The sequence below is a fragment of the Diadema antillarum genome, unplaced genomic scaffold (genome assembly GCF_040938485.1).
Source record: "Diadema antillarum isolate AM-2024a unplaced genomic scaffold, OU_Dant_1.0 seq00000343_RagTag, whole genome shotgun sequence".
Taxonomy (NCBI): domain Eukaryota; kingdom Metazoa; phylum Echinodermata; class Echinoidea; order Diadematoida; family Diadematidae; genus Diadema; species Diadema antillarum.
The window spans coordinates 248016-274303 of record NW_027271355.1 but is presented as its reverse complement, the minus strand read 5'-3'; the positions used below and the strand labels follow the sequence as shown (position 1 = coordinate 274303).

The 26288-nt window shown below is 37.6% G+C and overlaps 2 protein-coding genes across 2 annotated transcripts; one reads left to right on the top strand and one right to left on the bottom strand.

Annotated features, from left to right (window-relative positions):
- Positions 1 to 2105: 2105 nt before the first annotated feature.
- LOC139730925 (transmembrane protein 229B-like) lies at positions 2106 to 2603 on the bottom strand. The gene has a single exon (XM_071641808.1). The coding sequence runs from the start codon at positions 2601 to 2603 to the stop codon at positions 2106 to 2108; it is 498 nt and encodes a 165-aa protein (XP_071497909.1).
- A 16309-nt stretch (positions 2604 to 18912) lies between these two features.
- Positions 18913 to 24657, top strand: LOC139730924 (uncharacterized). The gene is made up of 5 exons (XM_071641807.1): positions 18913 to 18931; positions 20106 to 20241; positions 21842 to 21940; positions 23295 to 23440; positions 24095 to 24657. Exons 1-5 carry the CDS (start codon positions 18913 to 18915, stop codon positions 24655 to 24657), a joined length of 963 nt encoding a protein of 320 aa, XP_071497908.1.
- The last annotated feature ends 1631 nt before the right edge of the window (positions 24658 to 26288 follow it).

Below are 26288 nucleotides of genomic sequence, written 5' to 3'. Positions count from 1 at the left end.
CCCAAGTAATACAATAGGAGTACACTGCTCCGTGTTGTGATGTTGTAACAGTTAAAATCTTACCATCATACAATGCATTAAAAAAAAAAAAACTTTCAACTTTTACAGCTCCAAAACTGGCAATGAAAACAATGTATTCTTGATCATGGATACTGTTCATGACAAAATTACATCAAAATGCATCCTATATCAAGAGCGTATTCAGTTTTCACTCAATATACATGCATATACGTGTAATATGCACTGCCCAATATTCAGTTTTGTTTTGTTTTAAACTTAAATAAGTAATTCATGGCATTCACAAGACTAGCCTGACCAGATGCCGTGTCGTGACTTCTGTGAAGCGACGGGGCTGTGTATAGTTATCACAAGACACCTAATTGATGTGTCACAGAGAAAATGTAGAGAGCGAAGCTATAAATGTTTCTAGGCAACATAAAAATTGATGGAGAGATACAAGTAATCAGAATCAAGAACTTCAAGATACTGACTGAAGTAAAACAAAAATAAATAAAAAAAAGAAGAAAAATGATAACATTCTATTTACAAATAAACATACACTGTATGTGTATACATGCACTATGATGGGCATATATGCCACTGGCACTTACACTATTGAGATGGATTAGCATAAACTAGCTTGGAGAAGTAATGTGCATTTCTGAGTCAACTGGTATACACTGTACATGTGAAAGTCCACAGTTATGAACTGTGGAAACAGTGGCAAGATCAGCATATCATCCATCAAACTGACACTGAACTCATTTTGTTAGGACGCCTATCAACAGCATTTCAGAATGATGCCTATGAGCTTGACACCAATTCATCAATATCTCTTGCACACACATTATATACAGAGACTTACATTTCCAAACAGGTTTGAAGAGGGTATATAATTATCATGGCACATCAAGTGGTATCAACAATACCAGGCTAAGAAAGACAGCAGGCCAGGCTGAGCATGCACCAAATTAATGACTGATAGTCCACCATGTTTAGTTTCAGGAAGTTTCTACATTAATATAGCATCCCTTGAAAAGGGAACTATTTGCAGTGCTATGTAACTTCTTGCATCATTGTCTACGTAGATTAGAATACTAAGTAGTTTACAAATTTATATACGTATCATGAGAGAAACTTGTGGTCACAGACCATCACCTTTGTTAACATGAAATATTTTGTAGAGAGGAAATTCTCAGGAATTTCACAAAAATGACAACACCACAATTTATATAATTTGGGAGATAGGGACATTTGACATAATTTTATACAAACATGCATATTCAAAAAATAACAAAAAATAATTTTTTAAAAATACTCCTATTCCCCAAATCAGAGGCAAGTGATATTCAATGAAATTAGCCCAGGGTAAAAATCAAACATGTGCTTCAGTTTCCACTTTTTAATACCGGTAATACAGTACTAGTTGACCTGATATGCTGTACACTGTAGGGCCTACAGGTGTGTACAGCTCCCAAACATCTCTGTTCCCCTAAATAGGCACAAGACCTGCAATTCATGCATACCGTGTAATGGCGCCATGTCACACACAAATGTGTTTATAGAATATACATGCTTGTATACGTACATTTGCACTTCACAATAATACTGTCTAAGTGTACAGGGCAATTGTCATCATACGGTTGATACTGAGGAATGTAGAGTTTTGTATGCGCTACATTTGTGCGTTGTGCTCGGTGCTGGTAACCAGGATTTTTAATTGTACCTGAGTGCATCATTTTGAAGGAATTTAAGTACAACATTGGTACTTGGAAACTTCACACATTTTCATAGTTGCAGCAGGGAGGTATCCCACCTCCCTGATTACAGTATGTTGTTTCAAATGCATTTCAATAGAAAACACTCTGAATTGACACAGACTGTGAACTACACAAACTGTAATATTTTTCAGTAAAATTCTAACATGTGAAATGTTAAACTTTAGAATAGCTTTGTAAAAATTTATTTTGATTTGATACAAACACTATTTACGACAGTGTTGAACACACTGACAAATAGTACATGAAGACATAAAAACAGAAAGACATTTTCATGCAAAACATTTCATGACATGCAATCCAAAGCGATCCCAATAGTAAAGACTCTTATTCTATTTTCTTTGCTGGTCCATTTGCTTGGGACACTGGTGAACCCACGCCGACCACATCTCGAAAATGCAGCCGCAGTGTGTTTTTTATGAGAATCTGCTCTGTGATGAGGGCGCCGATCACCCAAGCTGGGGCATACTCCAGAGTGATTAGTCCCAGAAAGTCCCACTCAAATGGGGAGTAGTCCCAGGGGCATGCATTGAACTGACGCAGAAGCAGACCAGTGGAGAACTCCCAAACATAAATCCACAGCGTGTAGATGAGCAGGCGAACGGCTATGGGGACCCTGCCCTTCATTCGCAAATACATCCACTCAATAAAGAGATTGGACATGCCGTAGATGGCCAGAGACCAAACGCTGGTGTTGCCCGGGAACTTGAAGTTCTGGTTGACAACAAACTCCCAGCCAGCGGTGAACATGACCTCAGCAAAGTAGCCATGGATTGCATAGATGTAGAATCGCACCCACACAGAGATTGCTCCTTCATCCCACATTCTCCCTGCTGTTCTGTCAACTTGAGCTGCATAGGAAGAGGATGTGGCAAAATATTGCAAAGATGCAGAATTTTGACCCCAAAAAAATGTATACAGTAATCAGTATTCAAAGACAATACTGGTACATTAGTGGACAATACAACAGAAACTGTAGTCCTGCCAGCCATGCATCATATCTGTGCTTCAAAGAAAGAAAGAATAGATAAACATAAAAAGATACTAACTACATGCAGCCGCTGTCGTGAAGCGACAGCGGTCTGGTCAGGCTAAAAAAGATACAATCATGGCATACCGTATACATACATTAATTGCATATCAAGAAGACAGCAGCACATTTCAGATAAATTCCTCAGTCTCTTGTGTCTTGTTATTCATATTCCACAGAAGTAAGGAAACATGCAAGTTATATTACTCAGTTTAGGGAAGGCACAAAAATGTTAAAGGGATAGACTAGTACAGTATTGGTGGAGATGAGAATTGGGCTTTTTTTGCGAGATACCAAGAAAACACTAATGATATAGTACAGAGCATACCATTTTAATAGGAATTCAAAGTTTATTTGATGAAAATCGGGTGTGGAATGAATGAAACATCCAAAAACAAAGTACAACAAAGCGATTGTAATAAAGTGTGGGTCCCACACTTTATTAGAATCGCTCTTTTTTGGATATCTCAGCCATTTCAAAACCAATTTTCTTCAAATAAATGTTGAATTCCTCATAGAATTACATGCTCTCTCATATTTCATAAGAGGTTTCTCAATATCACACCAAAAAATGTTAGAAACCTGAAATTAGGTCTCAACGAAAACTGTACGATCCCTTTAATCAAATCAGTACAGTAATGAAGCAGTTACTTTACAGATGATGTCACTAACGTTGACAGAATCTTGGTTTAAACTTCAGGGGTTTTTTCACTGATGTGTTCCACTAATTGCTGCATTCTCTCAATCCACATATCATGAAGGTGAACTTGTCCTTTTGAAAACAATGAGTCTATGCTAGACTAGACTCCTCACCAGGTGGACCTTATGCCTTGTTAGAGTTTATATTCGAAATCCCAGCTCTATCGGCGCATGAAACAAAACATAGCATTAAAATCATGCTGCCTTTAACACTGACTGCTTGCCCTTTAAGACTATTCCCTAGTCACCTTACTCTTGAAAATCCACGTTGTCTGTCAAAAAGCCGGCTCGTGTGCGTCCTAGTCCCGTGCCTAAACCTGCGTATCTTGCGTGTGTTTTTCACCTGTACCGCTTCAGCTTCGACTGGTGGCTCGCCTGTTTCCCTTGTGTAGGCGATTACCGCAAGGAGTCTGTTCGTGCAGCCGGTGTTTTTGTTTACGTTTTACTTCCTTTCATTCAAGACAGCGAAGCAGATGCATCACCAACGTAAGTGGCGTTCTAAACTTGTCGCCAACAGAGCCTGAGCTACAGTATGTTCCAACTCTATTTTCTGTAATATAGAGAAGAGAGAGGGGAAAAAACGATTAAAACCATATTATTAATATGTTATTATGATCTACAACTTGAGTACAAGCAAAGAGAAATACGTCATCCACAATGTGGTGGAAGGATGATACACTCATTTCTACAATGGATCCCCATACAAGACGAGCACTGGAAGAATGTTGCATTTACTACCGGGTATGAATATAACATGGCCGGCGGAACCGTGGGGGCCGTGGGGGCTCGGGCACCCACACTTTTTGTGCACCATACAAAGGAATACATAACGTGTCATCACTTTGGGCCTCCACACTTTTTTTTTTTAACCCGGAAGTACGTAAGTGGCACTAAATAGAAATAGATAGAGAGCTTGAAGTGTGAGCGCGGTAAGGTTATGTTTTTCACTGCATGAAGACCTTTATTTTTTATTGTTTAACGTACGTTTAGTGTTTGTTTGTTTGGGTTTTTTTAGCTGAGGACCTTTTTTTTTTGCTTGTTAGCTCATGAAACCCGGAAGTAGGCCCCGCTCCGCCGGCCCTGTGTAATATACTGTAAAACGAGGAATTTTCGCGTGCATTTTAATTTCGCGGATTTCGCGAGCGCCAAAATTCGCGAAAATTTCATGCCGCGAATATATCATGTTGTACAGTATATGTTATTGGTACACCTGTACTATGAAATCTCTTTGCCTTCACCCCTGACTGCCATGTCTTTGGTTTCAAAATTTTAGGATAGTATATTACTTTGAGATTATAGAAGGAGAGCAGCAGAAGACAACTTAATATAACCCATGGTCGATGACACAGGGTCTGTCTTAAACCATCGTTCCGGAAAAGTAAAGTATAGCCTAAAGTGCTAATCTTTATATTGATACAATATACGTGCCTATCCGGATACCCCTCCCACAAATCTGCATAAAATTAATAATATAGGTTTTCCCATTCATTTTCAAACTTTTGTCATTCTTATAAATTTCACAAATTTTTACTTCAATTTCGTCGCAGGATGTCGGGAATAGGCCAATCTTACTTTCAAATTCGTCTTTCGTCGTTCATTTTCAAATAAAGTCCATTCAATTTAGTCATTTGGCATACATTTTTGTCATTTACAGTTCAAAGTCGTCAGTCTCACTCGCAGCACTCAAAACAGCAGGATCGATTTCGTCTTTTGTCAATCATTTTCGTTAGATTTTCATTCATATTCGTCTCTATACCTCTATCCGGTGTGATTCTCAAGTCATTCATGTATTTTTTTTCTGTAACCGTTCACATTTTACATTCATTAGTTAACATACACACAAGTGCCCCCCCCCCACACACACACAGAACCACAGATACAGACACATACACAAGCAATCCGAGTACAGACTGAAACAAACAGACGTACCGTCTTGCAAACGAAAACACTGACAAACGATTTCTAGGCAAACACGATTGAATACAAAAATTTAAGTGTAGAATTGTAGCCTGTTTAATGTCAAAGAATGGATAACATAATTATGTTTGCTGCTTTCCAGGGTACAAAAATTAAAGTTTGCTTCATGCATTATGATGCGAAAACCTGAACGTTACGAGTTAAAGTTATAAAAGGTGACACTGACATACTGTCCTGGGTTATGTCTTCTGACTGTCGTTTATCCTTCAATCAATTTTGGTTGGCAGTCATGTTTCTCGTGTGGATTGTTTAAGCAAATGGTTATGATAGGGAATAATGTGTAACGATACAATTTACGAGAGAAAGTAAAAATTCATTATCAAAATAAAGAATCGACAACATCTGACTAGTTTGAATGAAAAATTCATGAAATTGTGTGAACAAAGACGAATTTGATCTTCCCATTCTGCGATCCGTCAGTGGGAGGGATGAATTTGAATGACAATTGACGATTCTGAATGCTATGTCCTCGAAAATGTTTGACGAAAAACGAATTACAATGACAATTGACGAAATTGAAGTTAGGATTTGCGTTCCACGTGCTTCTCGGGACGAAATTGAATGATAAATCTTTGAAATTGAATGACAAAAGTGCGAAAATGGATAGGAAAACCTATATAGTATGCACCCCCCCCCCCCTTGGGACAACTACCCCTGGACAATTAACCCCATAAACAAACATAAGCAAGTAGAAAGAGAAGAGAGACAATAAAATATCCGGAGGTAAACAGGGAAAAATAGAAGAAAGATGAAGGGGAAAAGAGGAAAGAGAATCCTATAGGATGAAAACGAAGACAATATAAGAAAGAAATGCATAGAGAAAATTTACAAATAACATGGGGAAAGTTAGAAAGAGCTAGAATATTAAAGAAACCAAAGAATTGAACAAGGAAAGATAAAGTATTGAAGAGGAAATAGCAATCCAAATATAAGTTAGTCTTTAAAAAGGAGTAAAATCTTACTAGTTCAACGGTAAAAATTTGACTGAAATCGGATGAAAAATAAGGAAGTTATGACATTTTGAAGTTTTGCTAATTTCTGCTAAACAGTTCTTGCACAGTGGATATGAATATGCAAATGAGTGAGCTAACCATGTCATCCCCTCAAAATTTTTCATTGATTGTGTACAAAAAAAATGGCGAAAATTCAATGTTTCTGTCATTGAAGTCTGAATCAAGACGTTATTCCTGGTTGGATAACTTCAGAATAGTGATCATCATATACGAGGATTTGAGCCTCGGGCATAGGCCCCTAATTATTGCGAGTGAATGAAAAACTGTAAATTTCAAAATTTTATGTACAAACTATATGATACGTTGACACAATGGTATGGTATATTGACAGTTCAAGAACTGTTTCCCCCAAAAATAGCGAAACTTCAAGATTATCATAACTTCCTTATTTTTCATCCGATTTTGATCACATTTGTACCAATGAACTTGTAATATTTTACTCTTTCTTATCAGACTAACTTTATGTATTTGGACTGGATTCTCCCCTAGATGACGAAAAAATGAAGATAAAATGACGTTTAACTTTTGTATACCATTTAAATGATTGATCTGACGTTGATAAAAATGTGGGTTTTTTTTTTTCACTTTCCATTTTCTGTTAAACAATCTTTTGTTTGATTTGTGTAATTTTTGTAATCGCTCTGAGCCTCGCGGGAAGAACGCACCAAGCATTAATATATATATATTTTTGTATCTATGTGTTATTTTTTTTTATTTATGTTTTATTGAAAAATCATACAGAATCACACTATTTAAAACAATCAACTTGATTCGAATAACACAATCACTGAACAATGTAGAGGAATTGTAAAAAAGAAAAAAAAGGCAGAACATTAAGTTACCATATACAAATCAGATCTTGTTCAAGAGCGATATTCCGAGATGGGAAAGGTGAATAAAACAAACAAATAAGTAAACAAACTAATGAGTGACCAATTAACATGCAGTTTCATCTTCCCTTCCAACTGAAAAAAAAAGTGTGTGCATTGCAGAGACTGGAACAAGCCAAACCAGGGGGCGAGAAGATCCACCTTACCCAAACATAATTTGAACTTCCACACAAACTACACCTTCCCCCCCCCCCCCCACACACACACCACACATCTTCATCCCAACACATATACACTCACACCCCACACACATACCCTGTACATATAAATATAGATGTAGATCACCCCACCACCCGACCTGGCCCAATCCAGCTACAATGCACTCTGTAAGATGTCCTGCAAACCCTACATCCGATGGTAAAGTTTAAAAACACTCATTATCAATTCACGGGAGGTCAGGTCACGTCAATGCCAAAGAAGGCTACCATCTCAGAAATCGCCCCTGAAGAGCCAGAATCGACTACAATGGCAGCGTTACTAGTACGTTACAATGTATATTGTACTACATGCACTACATGCGACTACATTGAATGAATAACGCAATATGGCCTTCTATATACAAAAACAAACAAATAAACAAACAAAATATGGCACCAATAAGAATTCAATGTACTTGGTCTATTACAATGGCCTGAGGATTGCATGGGGGAGTTAAATCTCAAAACGCCATTTCTTGAAATGGGAAGTTAATTTATTTTTCTTTTTTTGCTATATAGTATTCAATTTCCTTCTGTTTTTTAACAAAAGATTTGAATGCTACTGTATTGGGGAGACTATTACCAAACTTGCAACTGTAGATATGATATTTCATTAATAGAAATAAGTATGAAACAAATTCATCATTACAAAATCCAAAAAGTTTTTCGAAATTGGTTACATTAATGATTGAACTGTTATACCGTGAAATTAAGTCAAGGAGGTCCTGCCAAATTGGGGTAACCTTTTCACATTCACAGAATAAATGAACAATTGTTTCCTCCTTTTTATCACATAGGGAGCAGTTGGGAGATTCCTTCCGTTTAATCTTAAAAAGAAAATCATTCAACGCAATAGCTTTGTGGAAAATCTTGAAATAAAAAGACCTTAGTTTGGTATCAATAGTACAAAAAAAAAAAATAGTATTGTGTACCTTTTCCCAATCCGTAGCTACTGGTACAGACAAAATTTCACTCCAAAATGCATATCTTTTGTTCGGGATGTGGGAACCGAGTAATAAGTTGTACGTACTTTGGGGGACTTTTTTTTAGTGTTCACTAGTTTATGAACAATTGTTTCATGAACTCCCACTATATCAGGATCGAAATTCTTCATCCATTCTTCTGGTATATTCTTAATAAAAAAAAATTATATTTCCTCCTGTCTGTAACAGGGATACCAAAATCCAATATAATTTCTTCGAAAAGTTTATGGCCAGAAAGGGGTGCACCAAGCATTAATATTGTATTGTGTTGCATTGCATTGTACGAAGGAAACGATAGATAATAAAGACGACTCATCGAAGACTCAAAACAAAGAAAAGAATAAAGGCCAAAAAAAAAAGAATATAAAAGAGAAAAAAGTAGGAGATACATGCTTGGAAATGCACATTGCAATTGCACCGAAGTTGACCTTTACTTCCTGGGTCAAACTGCACATGTGGTACAGAACTTGATTTGTTAAATCAGCGTTATTTAAACATGTGAAATTATTGAACGAACGCTATTTTGAAACATGTTTTGAATGGTGACTCATAACGTGATTCCATCTTCAAAAAGTGTGTGAACACACCTTTGGAGTAATCATACCAAAAGGTAAAATTTCTGAGTAATGAGGGTTTTTCTTTAGAATGATTGTCCAGCGGTGTCCTATAGGAGTGCGCATGTGTGTGTGTGTGTGTGTGTGGGGGGGGGGGGGGTAATCGTCCTGTAATAGAGCTTTTTGGAGTAGGTCTACTGTCCGGAGGGGTATCAGTCATCCTGCCAGGGATGGTGTCCTGGGGCAGTTGTCCTGGGGGTACAGTACATAGGTCCTATAGTTTTACGGGAGTATGTAGTTGTACATATACGGGGTGGTTGTCAAAGGGGTATATCCGGGTATATGGGTTAAATATCACTCAGGTCTAAACTAAAGTAAAATTACACCCTGTATGTCAGACGACAAAAGGAAAGTTTCAAACAAAAACAAACTTGTTCAAAATTTTCAACGCTGACACGTCCCTCCCCCCCCCCCTGTTGATCGCACCTAATTTATCTGCAATAATGATAATAGTAATAGTAATAATAACAATAATAATAATAATGATAATGATAACAATAATAATGAAAATAAAAATAAGGTCTTATTTACCGAGGGCAGTCTCTTCAGTGTTGCCACTGCTCTACTAGAGGGCCCTGTCATCATTATTGGCATAGCGTTGCAATACAAACCCATTTATACACTTGGGTCGAAAGGGATATGGTGGGTAAAACATCTTGTCCAAGGACGTAAAAGCACTAGGAGGGATTCGAACTCGCCCTCCGATCGGGAGTCGGGAGTCTTATCCACTATATGCCACAGCTCTCCGATCTATATACAGGAACTTAAGTGATTATCCCATCAACAGTTACACTCTTATTGCTCTGTGCAGAAAAATGTCATAATGTCATAATAATCATGTTTTCGGCCGAAAATCCAGCAACTTATACAATCATTTGATTTTTGTTCTATAAATTGCTTCGTTATTGGAACACATGAACAATAATTATGATGGGAATGAAATATGTTTCCTTTTTGGATTACATTTTCAATGTGATATTTAGTGAAGATTTATATATACAGTTTATAAAACTGAGTAGGTCAGTTGGAGACAATAATGTACGGCGATGACATCATCACGACATCCAATTTGCATTTAATTATATCAGTGTCTGCATATTCACTGTTTTCGTATATTTTACAAGCGTCATGTGGGAACCTTGAGAACCCACACTTAACTCTATATAGTTTAAGATTCGATTAGACGAAACTTTTAACATTCTCTACGTCTGATTTTTAGTCTGATTTTTATACTCTATTCAGTAAAACCAATTAACCATCCTAATAGTCCACAAACAGGCTAAAACCCTTCAACTGCAACACCCTGATTTCATGGTTAACCTGCTATTCTGAATGGCTTAGTCGTTGCTTTGTTGAACAGTGGCGGATCCAGAGGGGGCCACACCGGGCGCGCGCCCCTCTTTATTTTTTGTTAAAACAAAATAAATGTTAAAAAATGAGGGGGGGGGGGCTCGTGAGTCCCCTTTAATTTTGTAAAGGCGCATCCCTTTTACGGAATACCTGGATCCGCCCCTGATGAATGTATTGTGCTCAGGCCCGTAACTATTTTTTTTTTTTTTTTTGGGGGGGGGGGGAGTTCAAAATTGGAAAAAGTAGACCTTTCTGTGAGATAATACCTCGCTAAATGGGAGTATAAGGAAAATGAATTGTCTTTACTTTACCTTTAATAGTTCAATTTGACGTATTGAATCAAAGTCTCTTATCTTCCTCGGACTAAGTTCATAGTTGTTTTAACCTATGTTATCTTTACCAGCAACATCCTTCATGAATTTGTGCTGTTGAAGATATCAACCACTTCTTGCAGCTTCGACCACTATTGTCTTCCTGGTATCATAATTATGAATGTAAAGGAGTGCACGATACGTTTGTCAAGTTCAGGGCCGCACCCAGAAATGCTTCATCTTATAATAGGAGTGAAAGGATTATGTTCAGTATTCGCGCGAGGACACGCAAGCGAGGGCAGGGAGGTATTGCACTTTTCGAATTGAAATCTAACAATCTGGTGCACAAGTTTGGTGTAATTTTCAGGAAATCTTCAATAACCACAGAGTAAAATATTACACTGTGACGTGATATTCTCATTAATTTTGTCTTTTGTAATGATCAAAATATTACCCCCCCCCCCCAAAAAAAAAAAAAAAATATGTCATAAGTGCAGAGCAGGAGGGTAGAAGATGGATACCCTCCCCTCTCGCACGAGGAATTAGCTTTGCATTATTAGAATTGAAATTTAACGATGTGGTGCACACTTTGGTGGAATACCTGGAAAATTTTCAACCCAAAAACAGCGATCATTCATTTAAGATCCAAGCAAAAACGCCAAATAAACTAATTTTCTAATTGTACAAATAATTTTCTCATTATTCGAGAATGTATAATAATCGTGTAAGCGCTGTATTGCAGTGACGGGGGGGGGGGGGGGCAGTGTCTAAGGTGTATACCATTACATAAAGTGTATACCAGCATACGAGATTATATCTTCACAACATGAGAAGTGCATAGCAAACAGAAGTTTGTAAAAAGTCAGATTTTACGATATTGTTAGGCGCGATGCTTTGAGGAAATCATTTGAAAATCTAACATCCGAATCCAGAAAAAAAAGGGGGAGGTTGAAAACCCTTGCACCCATCGTACATCTGAGTAAACTATAAGAAAAAGTAAGCTTAACTTTTGCACCTTTATAGTGCAACATATAGTAGCACCTTTGCACCTTTTAGAACAGAAAGGTAAAAGTTGCACCTGTAAAGGTGCTCAATGGTCTAAAAGGTGCAAAGTTGCACTCGCAAAGGTGATGCTATTGTGTCACACGTAAAGGCACGTTCATATTGAACCTATTTTTCTTTTTCTTTTCTTTTTATTCTTCTTCTCAAGATAACCATTTCCCTCATTATCAGTCATTCGCTCAGAGTCAAGACGCCCATCGGCGAAGCTGGTGGTATGATGTAGTGGCGGATCCAGGCGGGGGCGCACCAGGCGTCTCTCCCTTAGTTTTTGTTTAAAAAAAAAAGAAACAAAAAGAAAAGAGGGGGCAGAGAGCGCCCCTTTTTATTTTGTAAAGGCGCCTCCCCTTTACGGAATTCCTGGATCCGCCCCTGTGGAGGTAATACACTTTTGGGGAACTAACGAGGAGAAAAGAATCCAAGTGGCTCTGCTGTCATCATGTACTACATAACTTTCTTAAAATGCCCGACTGGAGTATCACAACGATCTCGCAAAGGTCAAACATGCTTCTCGACTTAAAGCAAAACATTATATCGCTGCGCATTTCAGAAACTTAATGAGCGGCATTGGGAATGTTTAGAGTCGGATTCAGTCGTGGGGAAATAACAAGGACGTCCCAACATGATCTGACTGACTGTGTTTTCCTCAGGTTCGGTGTCCAAACATTTACAGGGGTTCTCTTAAAATACCATTTTGCTTAGTTGGAGTATGACAGTGATCTCACAGATACAAGTTTGCTTTTCCCGCTGATGAAGACCAAACCATTCTTATTTGAGAGATATGCGTTTAAATAAGTGAAGAACATTATGCAAACACATATAAATCCGATGAGCATCGTCTGGTGTCGTCCTTTCAACATGACACGAAAAGTCTACAGCGCGCGTCGATTGACGAGATCGTGACGTATTGTACACCATTTCGTGTTTGTCTACTTCTATCTACATGACAATGGATCTTTTGGGTTTCCTCGACTTTCTGCATTGAGCAAGCACGCCGTCTCGATATGCGAAGAATAGAAACGGTTCTGGTTCGATAATCTTTTGGAGGGGAACGCCCAAGTCTCTCCAATGCACACCCCCTGAACCGTATGGCAAACGCACGCATGCACGCACAATCAGAACTTTTTTTCTACCACTTTATACATAGTAATGACCATAACAAGAGTGGTGCTCATGCTGTGTATGTGTGTGGAGATCATCTTTAGAGATACAAGCGTGTCGTGTACCTTCGTATACATGCCTCCAATGTAAATATTTTTTGGTGTGATTCAAATACAGAACAAAAAGGGAGGGTGTAACCTTCGAAGAGTCTCGGTCGACAATTGTTGTTTCTTTGCTCATCAGTTTTCTGACGTGAATGTCAGAGCGAAATAGCGAACTTATCACTCCTTTTTGGCGACCTATACGTCACTGTCGCCTTAGACTGTCATCCGAGAGGAACTAAGGCAACACTTGTGCAGGAATTAAAAACTCCGGTAAGTGTTCTTGACTTTATTGTAGTCGAAACTTTAACTCATGATTATAATGGTTACACACTATGGCATGTGGTAATAATAATATGCTAACCACTTTTTCGTTTGAATAAGCTTTCGGCACTTACGCAGTCGCATACCCGTTGCCACGCAATACAAGGCACACATTATTAGAGGAAATAGGTAACGTTTTGATATATAATTATGATCATATTTCCGTAACCATTTGTCACAGATTCGATCTACTATCATATACGACGACACCTGTAACATTATAATGTTGATGACATCGTGTGTAGAGCATTTTGGCTCATGAAAACACACCTATTTCAACATAACAAACTCTCGCTCAGCTGTACACACACATTGATGAAAATAAGTGTTGCGGCTAATTTACTGCATGCTTTACTAACATCTAAATGTGAACTGAAAATAACTAACTCATAAATGTAAAAGATATCAATCTTATCGCATCATCCTCTGAACGGGAGGAAATGATAAACCTGCAATCGATCTCAGTGGATCTTATCTGCAATGTCAACGACTTTCAACAAAATATGACTGTTGTGCCTGGATGTCAGACGAAAATAAAGGGTTTGTGTACCCAAAACTTATCGAGACCGTTTTTGAAAGTGGATAAACTGAAAGCAGTGACTAAACGTTCTAGCAGACCATTCCAAGCTTTAACGAAATTGATCCCACTAACTTATACTTATTGTATAAGGAATAAAGTTCCGACATCCCTGCCGTTTGGGTAGCCCATTAACATGATTATATGCATGTATAGGTTGCGGGGGTGGTGAGTTCCTAAGAAGTCCGTAACGGAGAAAACGTTTTGTATATAACTATAGAACTGTAATTGTATCCTCTTTACTTTCATTTGCAATCTCTGCTGAACAAAGTATAACCTACGTGGAATTCATTTAATTATCACCGTTCATTGTGAATTTACTGCAGAAAACAACGGCCGCCATCCTCTTCTATAAGCATAATATATATATATATATATATATATATATATATATATGGCTCTTCTTTTCACACTATATATATATATATATATACAGTGTATATATATATATATACATAATTATATATATATGTATACAGTGTATATATATATATATATATATATATATATATAAATAATCATTATAACACATAAGTACATAATTATGATTTGTGCATGAATTTTCATTAATATTTCATTGCCGTGACACCACAAAACACGTCATGGTGATTTCGTCACTGTTCACTTAATTACAATCATAATGGTCTATCCTACTAATACAATGTGATACAGTAACTACATAAAGACTTTAATAGTAATATCAGTGGTACACTGTCTATCACATTAATCTTAGCCACGAGGCAAATGGTTTAAGATACACAGTTTGCAATCGACCATTGAATGCTGTTCCACATGGACAGGCTCGCAGATGTGATAACAAGTTACGTTACATAGATCTATATACAGATTTCACCATCCATGGCAGGCCTCTTCATACAAGGTTTCGTTTTTCTCATGAAGTATCAGAAGAAGTGAACTAAGAATGAATTAATACGATTGAGTGAATGAATGAAAAAAAAATGACTGTACATGTCATTGTGTTGTATTTCCATTTCTTGCATAACTGACATCATTCTATAGTACGCCTCGTCATAGCGACTATCCCGACAGCCCAATAGAGACAAGCTATCTCGCACCATTGTCCTTATCTGTCTATTCTTCACCTCCAACGACCAGCAAACATAGTGCACCCATCACCCTTAGCCCACACCCTTAACGTATATGCATGGAGACTAATGTCTATTTAAACAAGCACAGTGAATTCAGTGTTAACCGAAAGCATAAGGAAAATATCATAAAAGTGTTTACCACAGTAATCCGATGCTCTCTACTTGTTCTGGTCCACATCACAGCTTTCCATCACGACTTATTCAGGGACGTTACACTTCAGTCATGATAAAAGAACTTAAATCGTATCATTTTTTATACAAGACAGTCATACACACGTATTGGAACTTATATAGTTGATAATGCACTCTTCTGACTGTTTGTTTGTTGTTGTTGTTTTTTCATCAGGTTAAGTTTATTGAGCAATTTGGATATAAAGATACCTTTCACGAGTTACGGCCCTCATACAAATACAATAACATAACACAGAGTTATTACTAGTACTATCACTCATATTTAAAGTAAGGCTTGGTGACGCTCCTACTTAAAAACAACAAAAACAACAACATTTAATACACACGCACACATACACACAAACAAGCCTTGAACAATTAACAGCTGTTTCAGCTGAATAACCAGAACCTCTGTATCAAAGTCAGTCGAATGTAAACTTTTTAACAATCAATTCTTATTCTTTGGCGTTAGTTTGTGTTTTGATTTGCGCCAATCTTTGTTCAGCCATGACTATACGTGCCTGATTCTGTCCTAGCTTTTTCAGAGGTCCTTCCAATGCAATGCCTGTCTTTAAGGGTCCAATTTCAGACAATTGGTTCCATGACAATGCTTCATGAAACATCAATACTATAGCAGAACCGTTTTGGTACGCATCCACAAAGGCAGACATTCCAAGCCCTAACTATCCGTAAACCGAAGCAGCCTCTACTCTGCACACCGATGTAGTGACATACTGTGCTTTAAGGTTTATACAACACCGTCAAATGGCATTTTGGTATTCTGAAGTTGTGATGGCTGTGTAAGAGAGTGTATAAATCACATTCCGGTATATCTTGAGATCAGCTTAGAACTCCAACTCAGATCAGGGGGAAATTTGCTCATTCAGTCGCAGAGGAGATCCGGTTTAAAATGCGGAAATGAAAGATAAATTCAATATGATAAATAGTTCCGCATTTCACATCAAGAATATTGCAGCGCAGCTGGAAGTATAACATGCATCAGTCAACACTCCAAACCTATTGGCTTACTTGTTACGCTTGTCAAAACTGACAGAGGACGCATCACTATCACGACTATAATGACCTCCCCACATTGCTTTTTTTTTCAGTGTGAAATGCTCGTAAATGTTCATACTTTGAACGTCACCCAAACAACAATTTCTCTTCATTGTTTCTTCATGATCTATAACATCACAGAGTAAGAATGATACATTAATCGGTTCTTGATTGATATTGTCTTGTACCTTTGAAAAATAAATTATTTTGTAAGTTTCAATAGGTTGCGAATAATTAAGAGTTAAGTAATCAGGGCCTTGATGAAAAGGATAAAGAAAATACAAGAGGAAACCGATAAATAAAACCAATAACAAGAATAATAATAGAACAAGAATGAAAAGAAGAGCAAGAGCAAGGAACTTCCCAGCTGTTGACACTTCATGCTACAGCAGACAATCGGTATCATAAGACTTACTTTATCCCAATTTAACACAATAATCATGATCCTCAGGAGTGATCCAAAATGTTTAGACCCGTTTTGGTTTTGGTATCGAAGAGGTATTTTGGGATCATGCATTTTTAAAATGATGATCACGTATAGATTCCGCAGAACCAGTATAGCATTATACTCTTCATAAGATTGACAGAAAATGGTGAATTGGAATCTCTCTTTGTCTGAAAGCATGGGATTGTTTTATCTCAGCTTTACTTGCACACATAAACTTGTGGTGTCATCCTTCATTTCATCTTGAAAAAAGAAATGATGATTTGCCACAGGGTGTGACAACATGCAATGTTATTGCTCCCGTTCTGGTTTTGATTAATTTTAATGTATTTTCGATCTCGGACACACTATATACACACTATTAAAGAATCTACACTCAGCAAAAAAAGAAAGAAAGTAAGCACTTTTTCCAGTTAATATTTTTCATAGAAGATTTTGATAAAAATCAGTATGTCATATACCATATCAAAGACTATTTAATTGGCTATCAACCTGGTAGGTTTATACAAAGGGAAATTTTACGCATGAGTGAACACATTCGTTTTTGTCTTTCAAGGCAGAAAAGTAAAAATTGCAGAATTGGACATATTGAAATTCATTTGCAAATGCCCTCCAAGATAGGAATGATAACAAAAGACCAATTTAACGCAATGAGAGACATGAATGAAACAGCAGAAATAAGTTTCCGTTCCCTTGTTTCCCTTTATATTCAAAACAAAAACATAGTGGGGAAACTGAAGGTGGAACATAAGCATTTTCCATCAATTAAAACTTTAAATGACATAGGGAGTAAACCGTAAAGGTGATAAAATCGACGGAATTTCTTCATTTTACCTTTTAATTAAGGAATTTAAGAATGCACGAGACAAATTCAAGAACCAAATATTATTTCAAATTTTCTTAATTTTGGAATAACGTTTCAAATTTAACTTTCTTTGTTACCATAATTTTTCTCTTATGTCTTTTGACTGCGGATTTGACAGAAGATTTTTCATTTTCCTCCATTATTTTTTGCCTTTCTTTATCTTTGAAGGGATACAGAGACATTATTGATATCATAGGTTGATTTTTGCAAATTAATTTGCATTTCTATCGTGTTGAATTTGTCTTTTGTTCTCATTATTATATGGAAGAGCAAATACGCTTAAATAACAATTACTTGTCCATTTTGCAATTTTTACTTTTGCGCCTTGGACAAGAAAACGAATGTGTTCACTCATGCGTAAAGTTAACATTCTCATTGACCTACTAGGTTGATAACTAATCAAATTACCTTGAACATGGTATATAAAACACCATTCTTAGCCAGATAGTCCATGAGAAAGATAAACCTGAAAAAGTGTTTACTTTCTTTTTTTTTGCTGAGTGTATTTCATGCTTGTCTTGAGTATCAATAGACCTACACGTTCAACACGACTAAGTCGACATCACACATTCGACATAATAACATCTCAGTGAATATTGACGTGTAATACGACCTCCTTGTTGAAACAGCATTTCTGGTATATATAGGTGAAATAAAATCGAGTTTTATGTGCAATATTTACGCGAACTGATATTCATGTGATGGGACAGATCATCGAATTGTATATACTATGATATAGATTGACGTGATCACAATGTACTTATCGAAGTTTCCCTCTGTTTCATTGTCATTGTTTATATTTCAGTTTAACAAGGCAAATGGAATCAACAACACAAGGTATGTATGATTGATACATTGCATGTTAAAAAAAGTCTGAATTTCTTAATTTCTAAGTTATCAAGAATATAATGCCGAAGAATCCCTATAATGATAAGGACAGATGTAGAGTACGAGTATCCAATTTGACAATCTTATGCAGCAGACGGGTTTTAAAAGAAAATGAAAAGGGAGACGATCAGAAAGGTAATAGGTCAAAGAGATCTGAATCACTTGTATATCATTTTCAGATATAGCAGGTCACTTATTCAAAATATCCATAACGTAAGTTCTGAAAGTAGCGCGGGGACTCTCTGAAATTTGACAAATAGGGCAATTTGCAGAATAACAATACAGAAATGTAAGTATTAAAATCATATTAGCATTAATTTGTCTGCAATCGCACTGTAGCTCACATGGATAAACATAATATAAGATGAACTGACATGGTGGACAAACTGTCAAGTAAAGATAAAACTTCTTCGGTTGCTGTGAAAATTATAAGAACCCCCCCCCCCCCCCCACACACACACACACAACCCGTGGAGTAGGGAGAGATATACTAAAGAAACAAGTTTATTCATCAGCTTCACTAACAAGGAAGATCTCTTTATCATTATGAAAAGTTATTTTGACACGCCATGTTAAAATTGCCTTTAGTAAACAGAGTTAACTCAAACATATACAGAAGAGCATTGTACAGTTTCAATACTGAAATCAAGCAACAAAAAAAGTGCAAACTGGATTGGCAATCACAATGTGGCAAATACGAGAAAATCACTAGAGCAGAGAAATAGAAATTCTCGAATTCTAAAGGCTGAAATATTTTCGGAAATGAAAATATTGTTTATTGCCAGACATGCAAATCAAACAAAATGATGATGCTACATGGTCTCACAGTCTGCTATTCTCTTGCACATCAATCTTTGCTATAAATGTAAATCTATTTATACGTGACTTCAAAGAGAAAACATTCTGTTCGTCACATCAAATTGTTTTGAATTGCAGCGATATTGCAATTGTGTCCTAGTAACATGCATTGATGGATTGTGTATAGACCTATAGTCACTGTCTCACTGAGAAAAAAAAATTATGTATTTCATGTTCAAATGAACGGCGCAGACGTGATGCAAATGTACTTCGTCTTGTGTAATGCGCTTGTGTTATTGTGTACAATACAGCACTGCTTCTCGAAACCCGCTAAACTGCAATTGAATTTCCAAAAAACTTTTCTATATATAGTTTTAGTCCAGTTGTGAAACAAAATGTTTGTTGCGCCGTTAGTTGATTAAAATCCTCTTATTGTAATGGCGAAGTAAGAGACATTGCTTCTTCTGTTTGTGAAATTTGGAGGGTTCGCAACATTCGTGTAAGCTCGTGATCGTTACACCGTATTGATACCATCATAAAGTGCCGATTTTTGCCACTCCAGTCGATAACAATAATGTCTGATATTGTCAAAAATAATCATGATAAAAGGGCATGCTATAAGGCTGATTGTACCGTCACTATCTAAATTTTCTCTAATTTTGATGAATGCAACACTGCTGAGTTTCATAACGCGAGTATATGAGCATAATATGCGGGAAAGTTGCAATGACATTGATATAAAGCATGTAATCTGAATTTCGTCAAACAGCCAACGGACAAACGACGACGGCTGCCTCTGGAAATACCGTCATCATCATCGTGGGTGCGATCACCGGGTCACTTCTCTTCCTAGTCCTCGTCATGTTGTGTATCGTAGTGGGATGTATTCTACGCAGAAACTCAAAGTGAGTGATTATCATATAAATAGGCTTCGTTTTCTCGTTCTCGTTTATTGATTTTTAAGATACGCCGGCAGTTGCATTTTGGCGCCATTCAATGCATAGTATAATTATGTGAAATATCAAGAGCCCTTTATTGGCACAATGAAGGTTTGGCAAATATTGTGTTTACCGGAATTGAAAAAGGTAATTCCGAGACGTCATACAGAACCAGCAATTGTCAAGATACCAAGACAACTTCTTTGTACATCACGAGATGGCATTGGTAAGGGCAATTCCATTGTATGATGTCGTTTCTTGCACACTACTGATATGTGTAATATCGTGCCTTCATCGCGCTGATAGCTGTTTACCCCGCAATGATGTCATAATGATGTCATTCCAAACATGCTTGGAATTTCTGTTTCTCTGCTCTAATGATTTCACTGGATTTGACCTTTCGAGTGTCAATTCTGCAGTGATTTTTTTGTTTCTTTTGTGTGTGTGTGTTGTGTGTTGGAAGCAAATGTCAGGTGAGAGAAATGTAAATCAACAGAGCATTGAAAGAACAATCGGCAGTAATTGTCACATTTCCATAGACATTGCTCTCCTTTTTACGGTCAGCTAATTTTTGTTTGTTTGACGATTCAGTCATTTCGGATTCACAAAATCCTTTGTACGATGCCTGTTTGCACGCGTTTCTGGAGAAGGTCCGAAAACCACAATAGGCCCTAATGAATGTTGACAAAAACAAAACAGAACAGGAACTCTTAGACTTGAAATCGAATTGAAAAGTGCATTGCAGCCCTCAACACCCCCAGAAGGCAGCAGTCTCTTGTAATGAGGATCTTTCATTTTCTCTCCGGAGTCAATGGGTAATGGTTTTATGAAATTGAAAAAAAAAAACAAAAAAAAAGATTGATTTTCTTATCCTGGCAGATCAAAATGTAGTCTGCATGCTGAAGTATTTCGCGTAGATGATTATAATCATAATCTATCTATCTCTCTCAAAAAAAAATCGTTGACATTCACTGGTTGATTACAAGATCGGCACTGAATTCTGCCATTGTGCCACCTAAACTAAATGTCGAGAAATCCTTTCCTATTAGGGTTTTGCCTCTCTCACAGTAATGTTTCTCTTCATGTATTCGTCTAGAGCAACTCAAGTTAGACTGCAATTATTGGACAAAATTTGAGAAACAGATAATTAATGGCCGTTTACATACATTGGTAAATTACTTGAAACATTTGCTTCTTATTGAAAATTCGGTAAAGACATCTGTTTTTGACGTCACGTGTGAAGAACTAATGCTAAACTTTTCATGTCATGGACAGAATCTTCCAGATTTAAGCCTGATCCCATTCCTGTCACTCAGTCATCACACAAAATAACTCTACATTTTTTGCATATTGTATTGTTACGAAGCCAGTGTGTTCGCGCCCGTTCTTGTGTGTGTAATTTTGTGTGTCTGTCACACATAATTACACACACAAGCGCGCGCACGAACACACTCGAGCTGAGTCTGTCACAGGAGCACCATACACGTATAGTTTCAATAAGATGTGAAGAGTCAATAAATGGTGCACCATTCAGACATCCTATCTTCATTTTCCCCCGTTGTCACAGAAAATCAGAAGAAGACGGCTATGGTGATGAGAAGAAAACAAAGAGCAAGAAGAAAAATCCTCCTGAGTATGTTGACAGAATATTCAGGCCAGTTGACTGGTAGGTGCATGATTAGGAGTATATGATAGACAATGTTGTGTGTGGTTTCAGCTTCATGTATGCACAAACACAATGAAGAGTTTGAATGCAAAAACAATTGAATAAAATTTCAAAGTTCTTATTGTGAAGTCGTCATTAAAAATAGAGAAAAAACAAAATATTTTCGCTGATGCTGCACTCGTTACATAACAATGAATATTTTTGAAGCTATAATCAAAATCACTACATGTATCTAGAGTAATATTTCCTTTTCTTTTTAGGCAGCTTTAATCTCAAATATCTCAGATTTATACAAAATAATGGAGTATCTGTTTTGCATTTAAACTCCTCGTGTACGTAATTATACAATATACATAACAATAATAATTGTGCATTTTATAAAGATTAATGTGTTTGAACATTAGATATAGTTATGTCGCATGCATGCATGATTTGATACGTGTAAGGAAAACAATGGTGAATTTGACATTCTTTTGTCGAAGTTATTCGAAAAAGAATTGTCTTCAATATTGATAGTTATACAATGTAAGTACATGCATGAGGTAATCAAGATAAAGGTGATTACAGAACAAAACTAAGTGGGAAGATTCTGATATACAGCCATACCTAAATGTTGTATATAAAACACGAGAGAGAGAGAGAGACCGAGAGAGAGATTCAGTAGTGATTATTTGGTTGGTTGAAATACTGATATTCAAGGTTGACTTGTGAAGCAGTTTGTATACAACTTATTCTCCAAAACTCATTTTGATTGTGCTCTTTTGAGGCATGGATGTTCGATTTTTTTCCTAGGTGTCGACGCGTAAGAAAATCGTCCTTTCCTTCTCCCTTTTCACTTGCCTATTTCACGAAATAAAGACATGATTTGTTGATTCTAATCCCGCAAACTAAATTGCCTCTGACGGTGGGCACGAGTATTCATTAATCAAAAGTGCCTGTTCCTGCTGCTTACGCCTCCAGCGCGCGGTAACTCAAAATTATATCTTTAACTTGGGAATTATGTTCTCTTTTGTTTTGTTTTTTAGTGACACCCTAGGTGCTTTGAGACAAGAAAGTGTTCCCTCTACGGTTGGTTTGCATATAACTCACAATAATTCTACTATTGTGATCTGCCTACTAGATTCCACTCCAAACTACAACAGCAAGAGCTGATAACCTCCCCCCCCCCCTAAAAAAAAAACAACAACAAAAAACAAAAAACAAACAAAAAACAAAAAACAAAAAACAAAAAACAAAAAACAAAAACAAAATCATAATGGCGTTCGTCAGCGTTTAGATTGAACTCTACCGCCAATTCACTACTCTCTCTCCCTCTGTCCATCCGCTATCTACTCTCTACTCTTCTCTCCTACAGGTCGAATCCAGAGAGTCCAGAAGGAAATCATGACATAGCCGAGATCGATCGCATTTTGTGGCAAGAATCGCAGAGTCGGCAAGGATCGATAGCCATGAGGAACCCAGCCTACAAAGAAGACGATGACGGAGACGATCTATTTGTACGTTGTTATTTTTCCCATCTGTCGAACTGTCAATCTAAACTGCCGGTTGATTTACTAATTAAGTTACTAGTATATTGAGTATTAGCCAGCTGAAAATTCTCCAGCGAATCTGGATGTAAAAAGAGAGATACATGCAGGTCCTATGAAGCAATAAATTTCAGATTGTGGAGTGATGATGTCTCCATTTGTTTCCCTATAAGACGCAGTTGACCAAAAACAGTTGAAGCGTAAATTCGCTTCGTTTGATGAGCTGAGTGAAATCAAACGATAACAAAAAGCTTTATCAAAATATGACGTAGAATAAGTTTATGAAATCTTAAAGTTTCCCATGTCTTCAAGAAACAGTGGCATTGGTTAGAAATGCCCGTATAAGTACTTACTTAAGTTTACCGAATAATTTTTCGTGTCGAATTAGCCCGAATTCACAACCATGCATAGTTCACATCCAACACATTAGGAGTACTTATGTCATTGGAGGTCTTTTGGCGTATGCGTTGAGCCACACGAATTTATGCTGACAAAATTTGCATGATCATGGACTAGATTCAGACTCCCTTTATTAATTCGTTTTCATCTATTCAACAAGAAAAACAGGCTTAAAGATGTACTGTTTTTTCTTTCCTTATCTAACCACAGTCGCAGACCCAGACGAAAGAACAGATGAGCAATGGACACGCTAAAATGAATGGGAACGGTCCTCCGCGGCCGCCGAATCTGGAGATGCTCCCATCAATACGTCGTCAGTCGGCCATGTCCGATGACTCGTCCAGACCACGAAGCGCCAAATCCCCATCTTCACCGACCGACACCCAGATCTCGATCCTCGACAGGAGAACCTGGGGCACACCTGATCTCGCTGCCGACATCGACGACAACCAAGAAGATTACGGTGGTCCATCGTCGAGGGCCATCCCAAATACGGTGTCTGGCCCCCACAACGACCCCGAAATCGACTATTCCGTTTTCGGTTCGGGGAACATGCGCGGATCGGCTTTACAGGACAATACGTTACGGAGGTCTTTCCGGTCGCGGAACCAGGCGATTGTGGACTTCTATGAAAGTGGGTACTCCAATTCAATAGGGGCGCGATCGTCGGCCTCGCTGCCCATGTCACGGATGGATTACCAGATTGAATCCGACGAGCGACCTACCTCCGGCTACGGAACAGGGAGCAGAATGTTATGGCAAAAACGAAAATTTGAGGGTTTTTCACAATGAAGAACTTCTTTGCCTATGACGTTAACTATTCGTGAACTATGATAAATTCGTCACATTATATGTCATGTCGACTGCCCCACTGAACGTAAGTAAAGAATCTGCTGGAATAATGAGAAAAAGAAATCAGTCGGAAGAATGAGAAGAATCACATCGTTATTGTTAGCAGACGTGTTTGTAGCCATGTAGGCCTATGGGCAGCGTTCAGTCCTTCGATCGAGGGCTCAGTCTGGTGGACGGCGTAAAACGCCATTGATGTAACAACTTCACTTCACATACGAGTGCATGGAGGAAGAAGTTGGTCATAATCTTGATGACTGAATGCATCTTAACTTCTTGAATAGATTCAACTGCATGAAGAAATCGTTCAAAAAAATAGAGAAACGTATTTACGACCAGTAAACTGTACCTTCGTGAGACTTTTTCAAGTGAGGCATAATGCTAAAAATGGTACAACATTCCTGAGTGTGAACCATGACATTGATGCATCTGTACTCGGCTGCTCCTAGTTTACTTACAATGAAGGCAGTGGTACAGTATCTGGTCGTAAGAACGTTGAATGATTTACTGTATCTATTCTGATATACCTATAGTGTACATTAAAGTGGGTATCTATTTGGCTTGGAGACTTGGCGGTGACCTTGTGGCGACTCGAGTCTCCGCGACGTCTCCTGGAGACTAGCCGATTCTCCAGAAAGTCACGGGGACTTTTTTTTTTCGTAGACGTTTTCCAGTCTCCAACTGGTATGAGAAGACGTCTCGGAGAAGGCCCCGCTACTGCCGAGACCCAGGCGAATAAGTTGTCACCTTGTTTGGAGACGTCTCGAACGTCACCTTGGAGAAGCCTTCTTCTTGTGAGCGCAAGCCTTTTTATTTCTTTTTTTTTTTCTTTCGAGTCGCGGCGACGTCTCCCCCAGTGAGATAGGCCCATAAGACAAGTCTCATGTGATTGTAACAGACAGAACAGTATATGATGCAATATTTAGGCCATTCTCAAGAAGCATTTGATGTTAATTCACACTTCCATCCCTCTTTGCTGTCGTTTGTTGTTGTTGTTTTTTTTTATGTCACGCAGTCAGATCAACAGCTTAAACCGAATCGAGGATATCAATAATTGTTGCAGCAACATTACAAGTTTCAAATTCGTCGCGGGATATGGGCATGAAATAACTTACTAGCTAGATAATGCAGCTTCGTATAGTTACAGCTGAACATTATCACCACCGAATCTACATTTATATTTGTGCATATCTAATGTGAAGGCCTCTAGCTATATAATTATGCAGCATGGCTGTCTGATGACACATTGTTTATCTACACAGGTGACTGCTTCCTTATAGAGTGTGAATATTATGCACACAGACATTAACGATCATGATAATAGGACGAGTGTAAGCTACATTGCTTAATATCATGAGGAGACGAAACCTTGCGATTACTTCGATGTGGTCATGGTGGTGTAACGGCATTGTTAACTTCAACTTGGTTTTTCTTGGTCGGATTTTGTCATTGTTGTTCCCTTTGCATGTATTTACCATTACCAGAGATCAAGATTGCCGGATTTCGATTTATCTAATCAGATGCATCAATTGATGGTACTATCTTATCTAAACATTTTAGTTTGATCCTTTGTA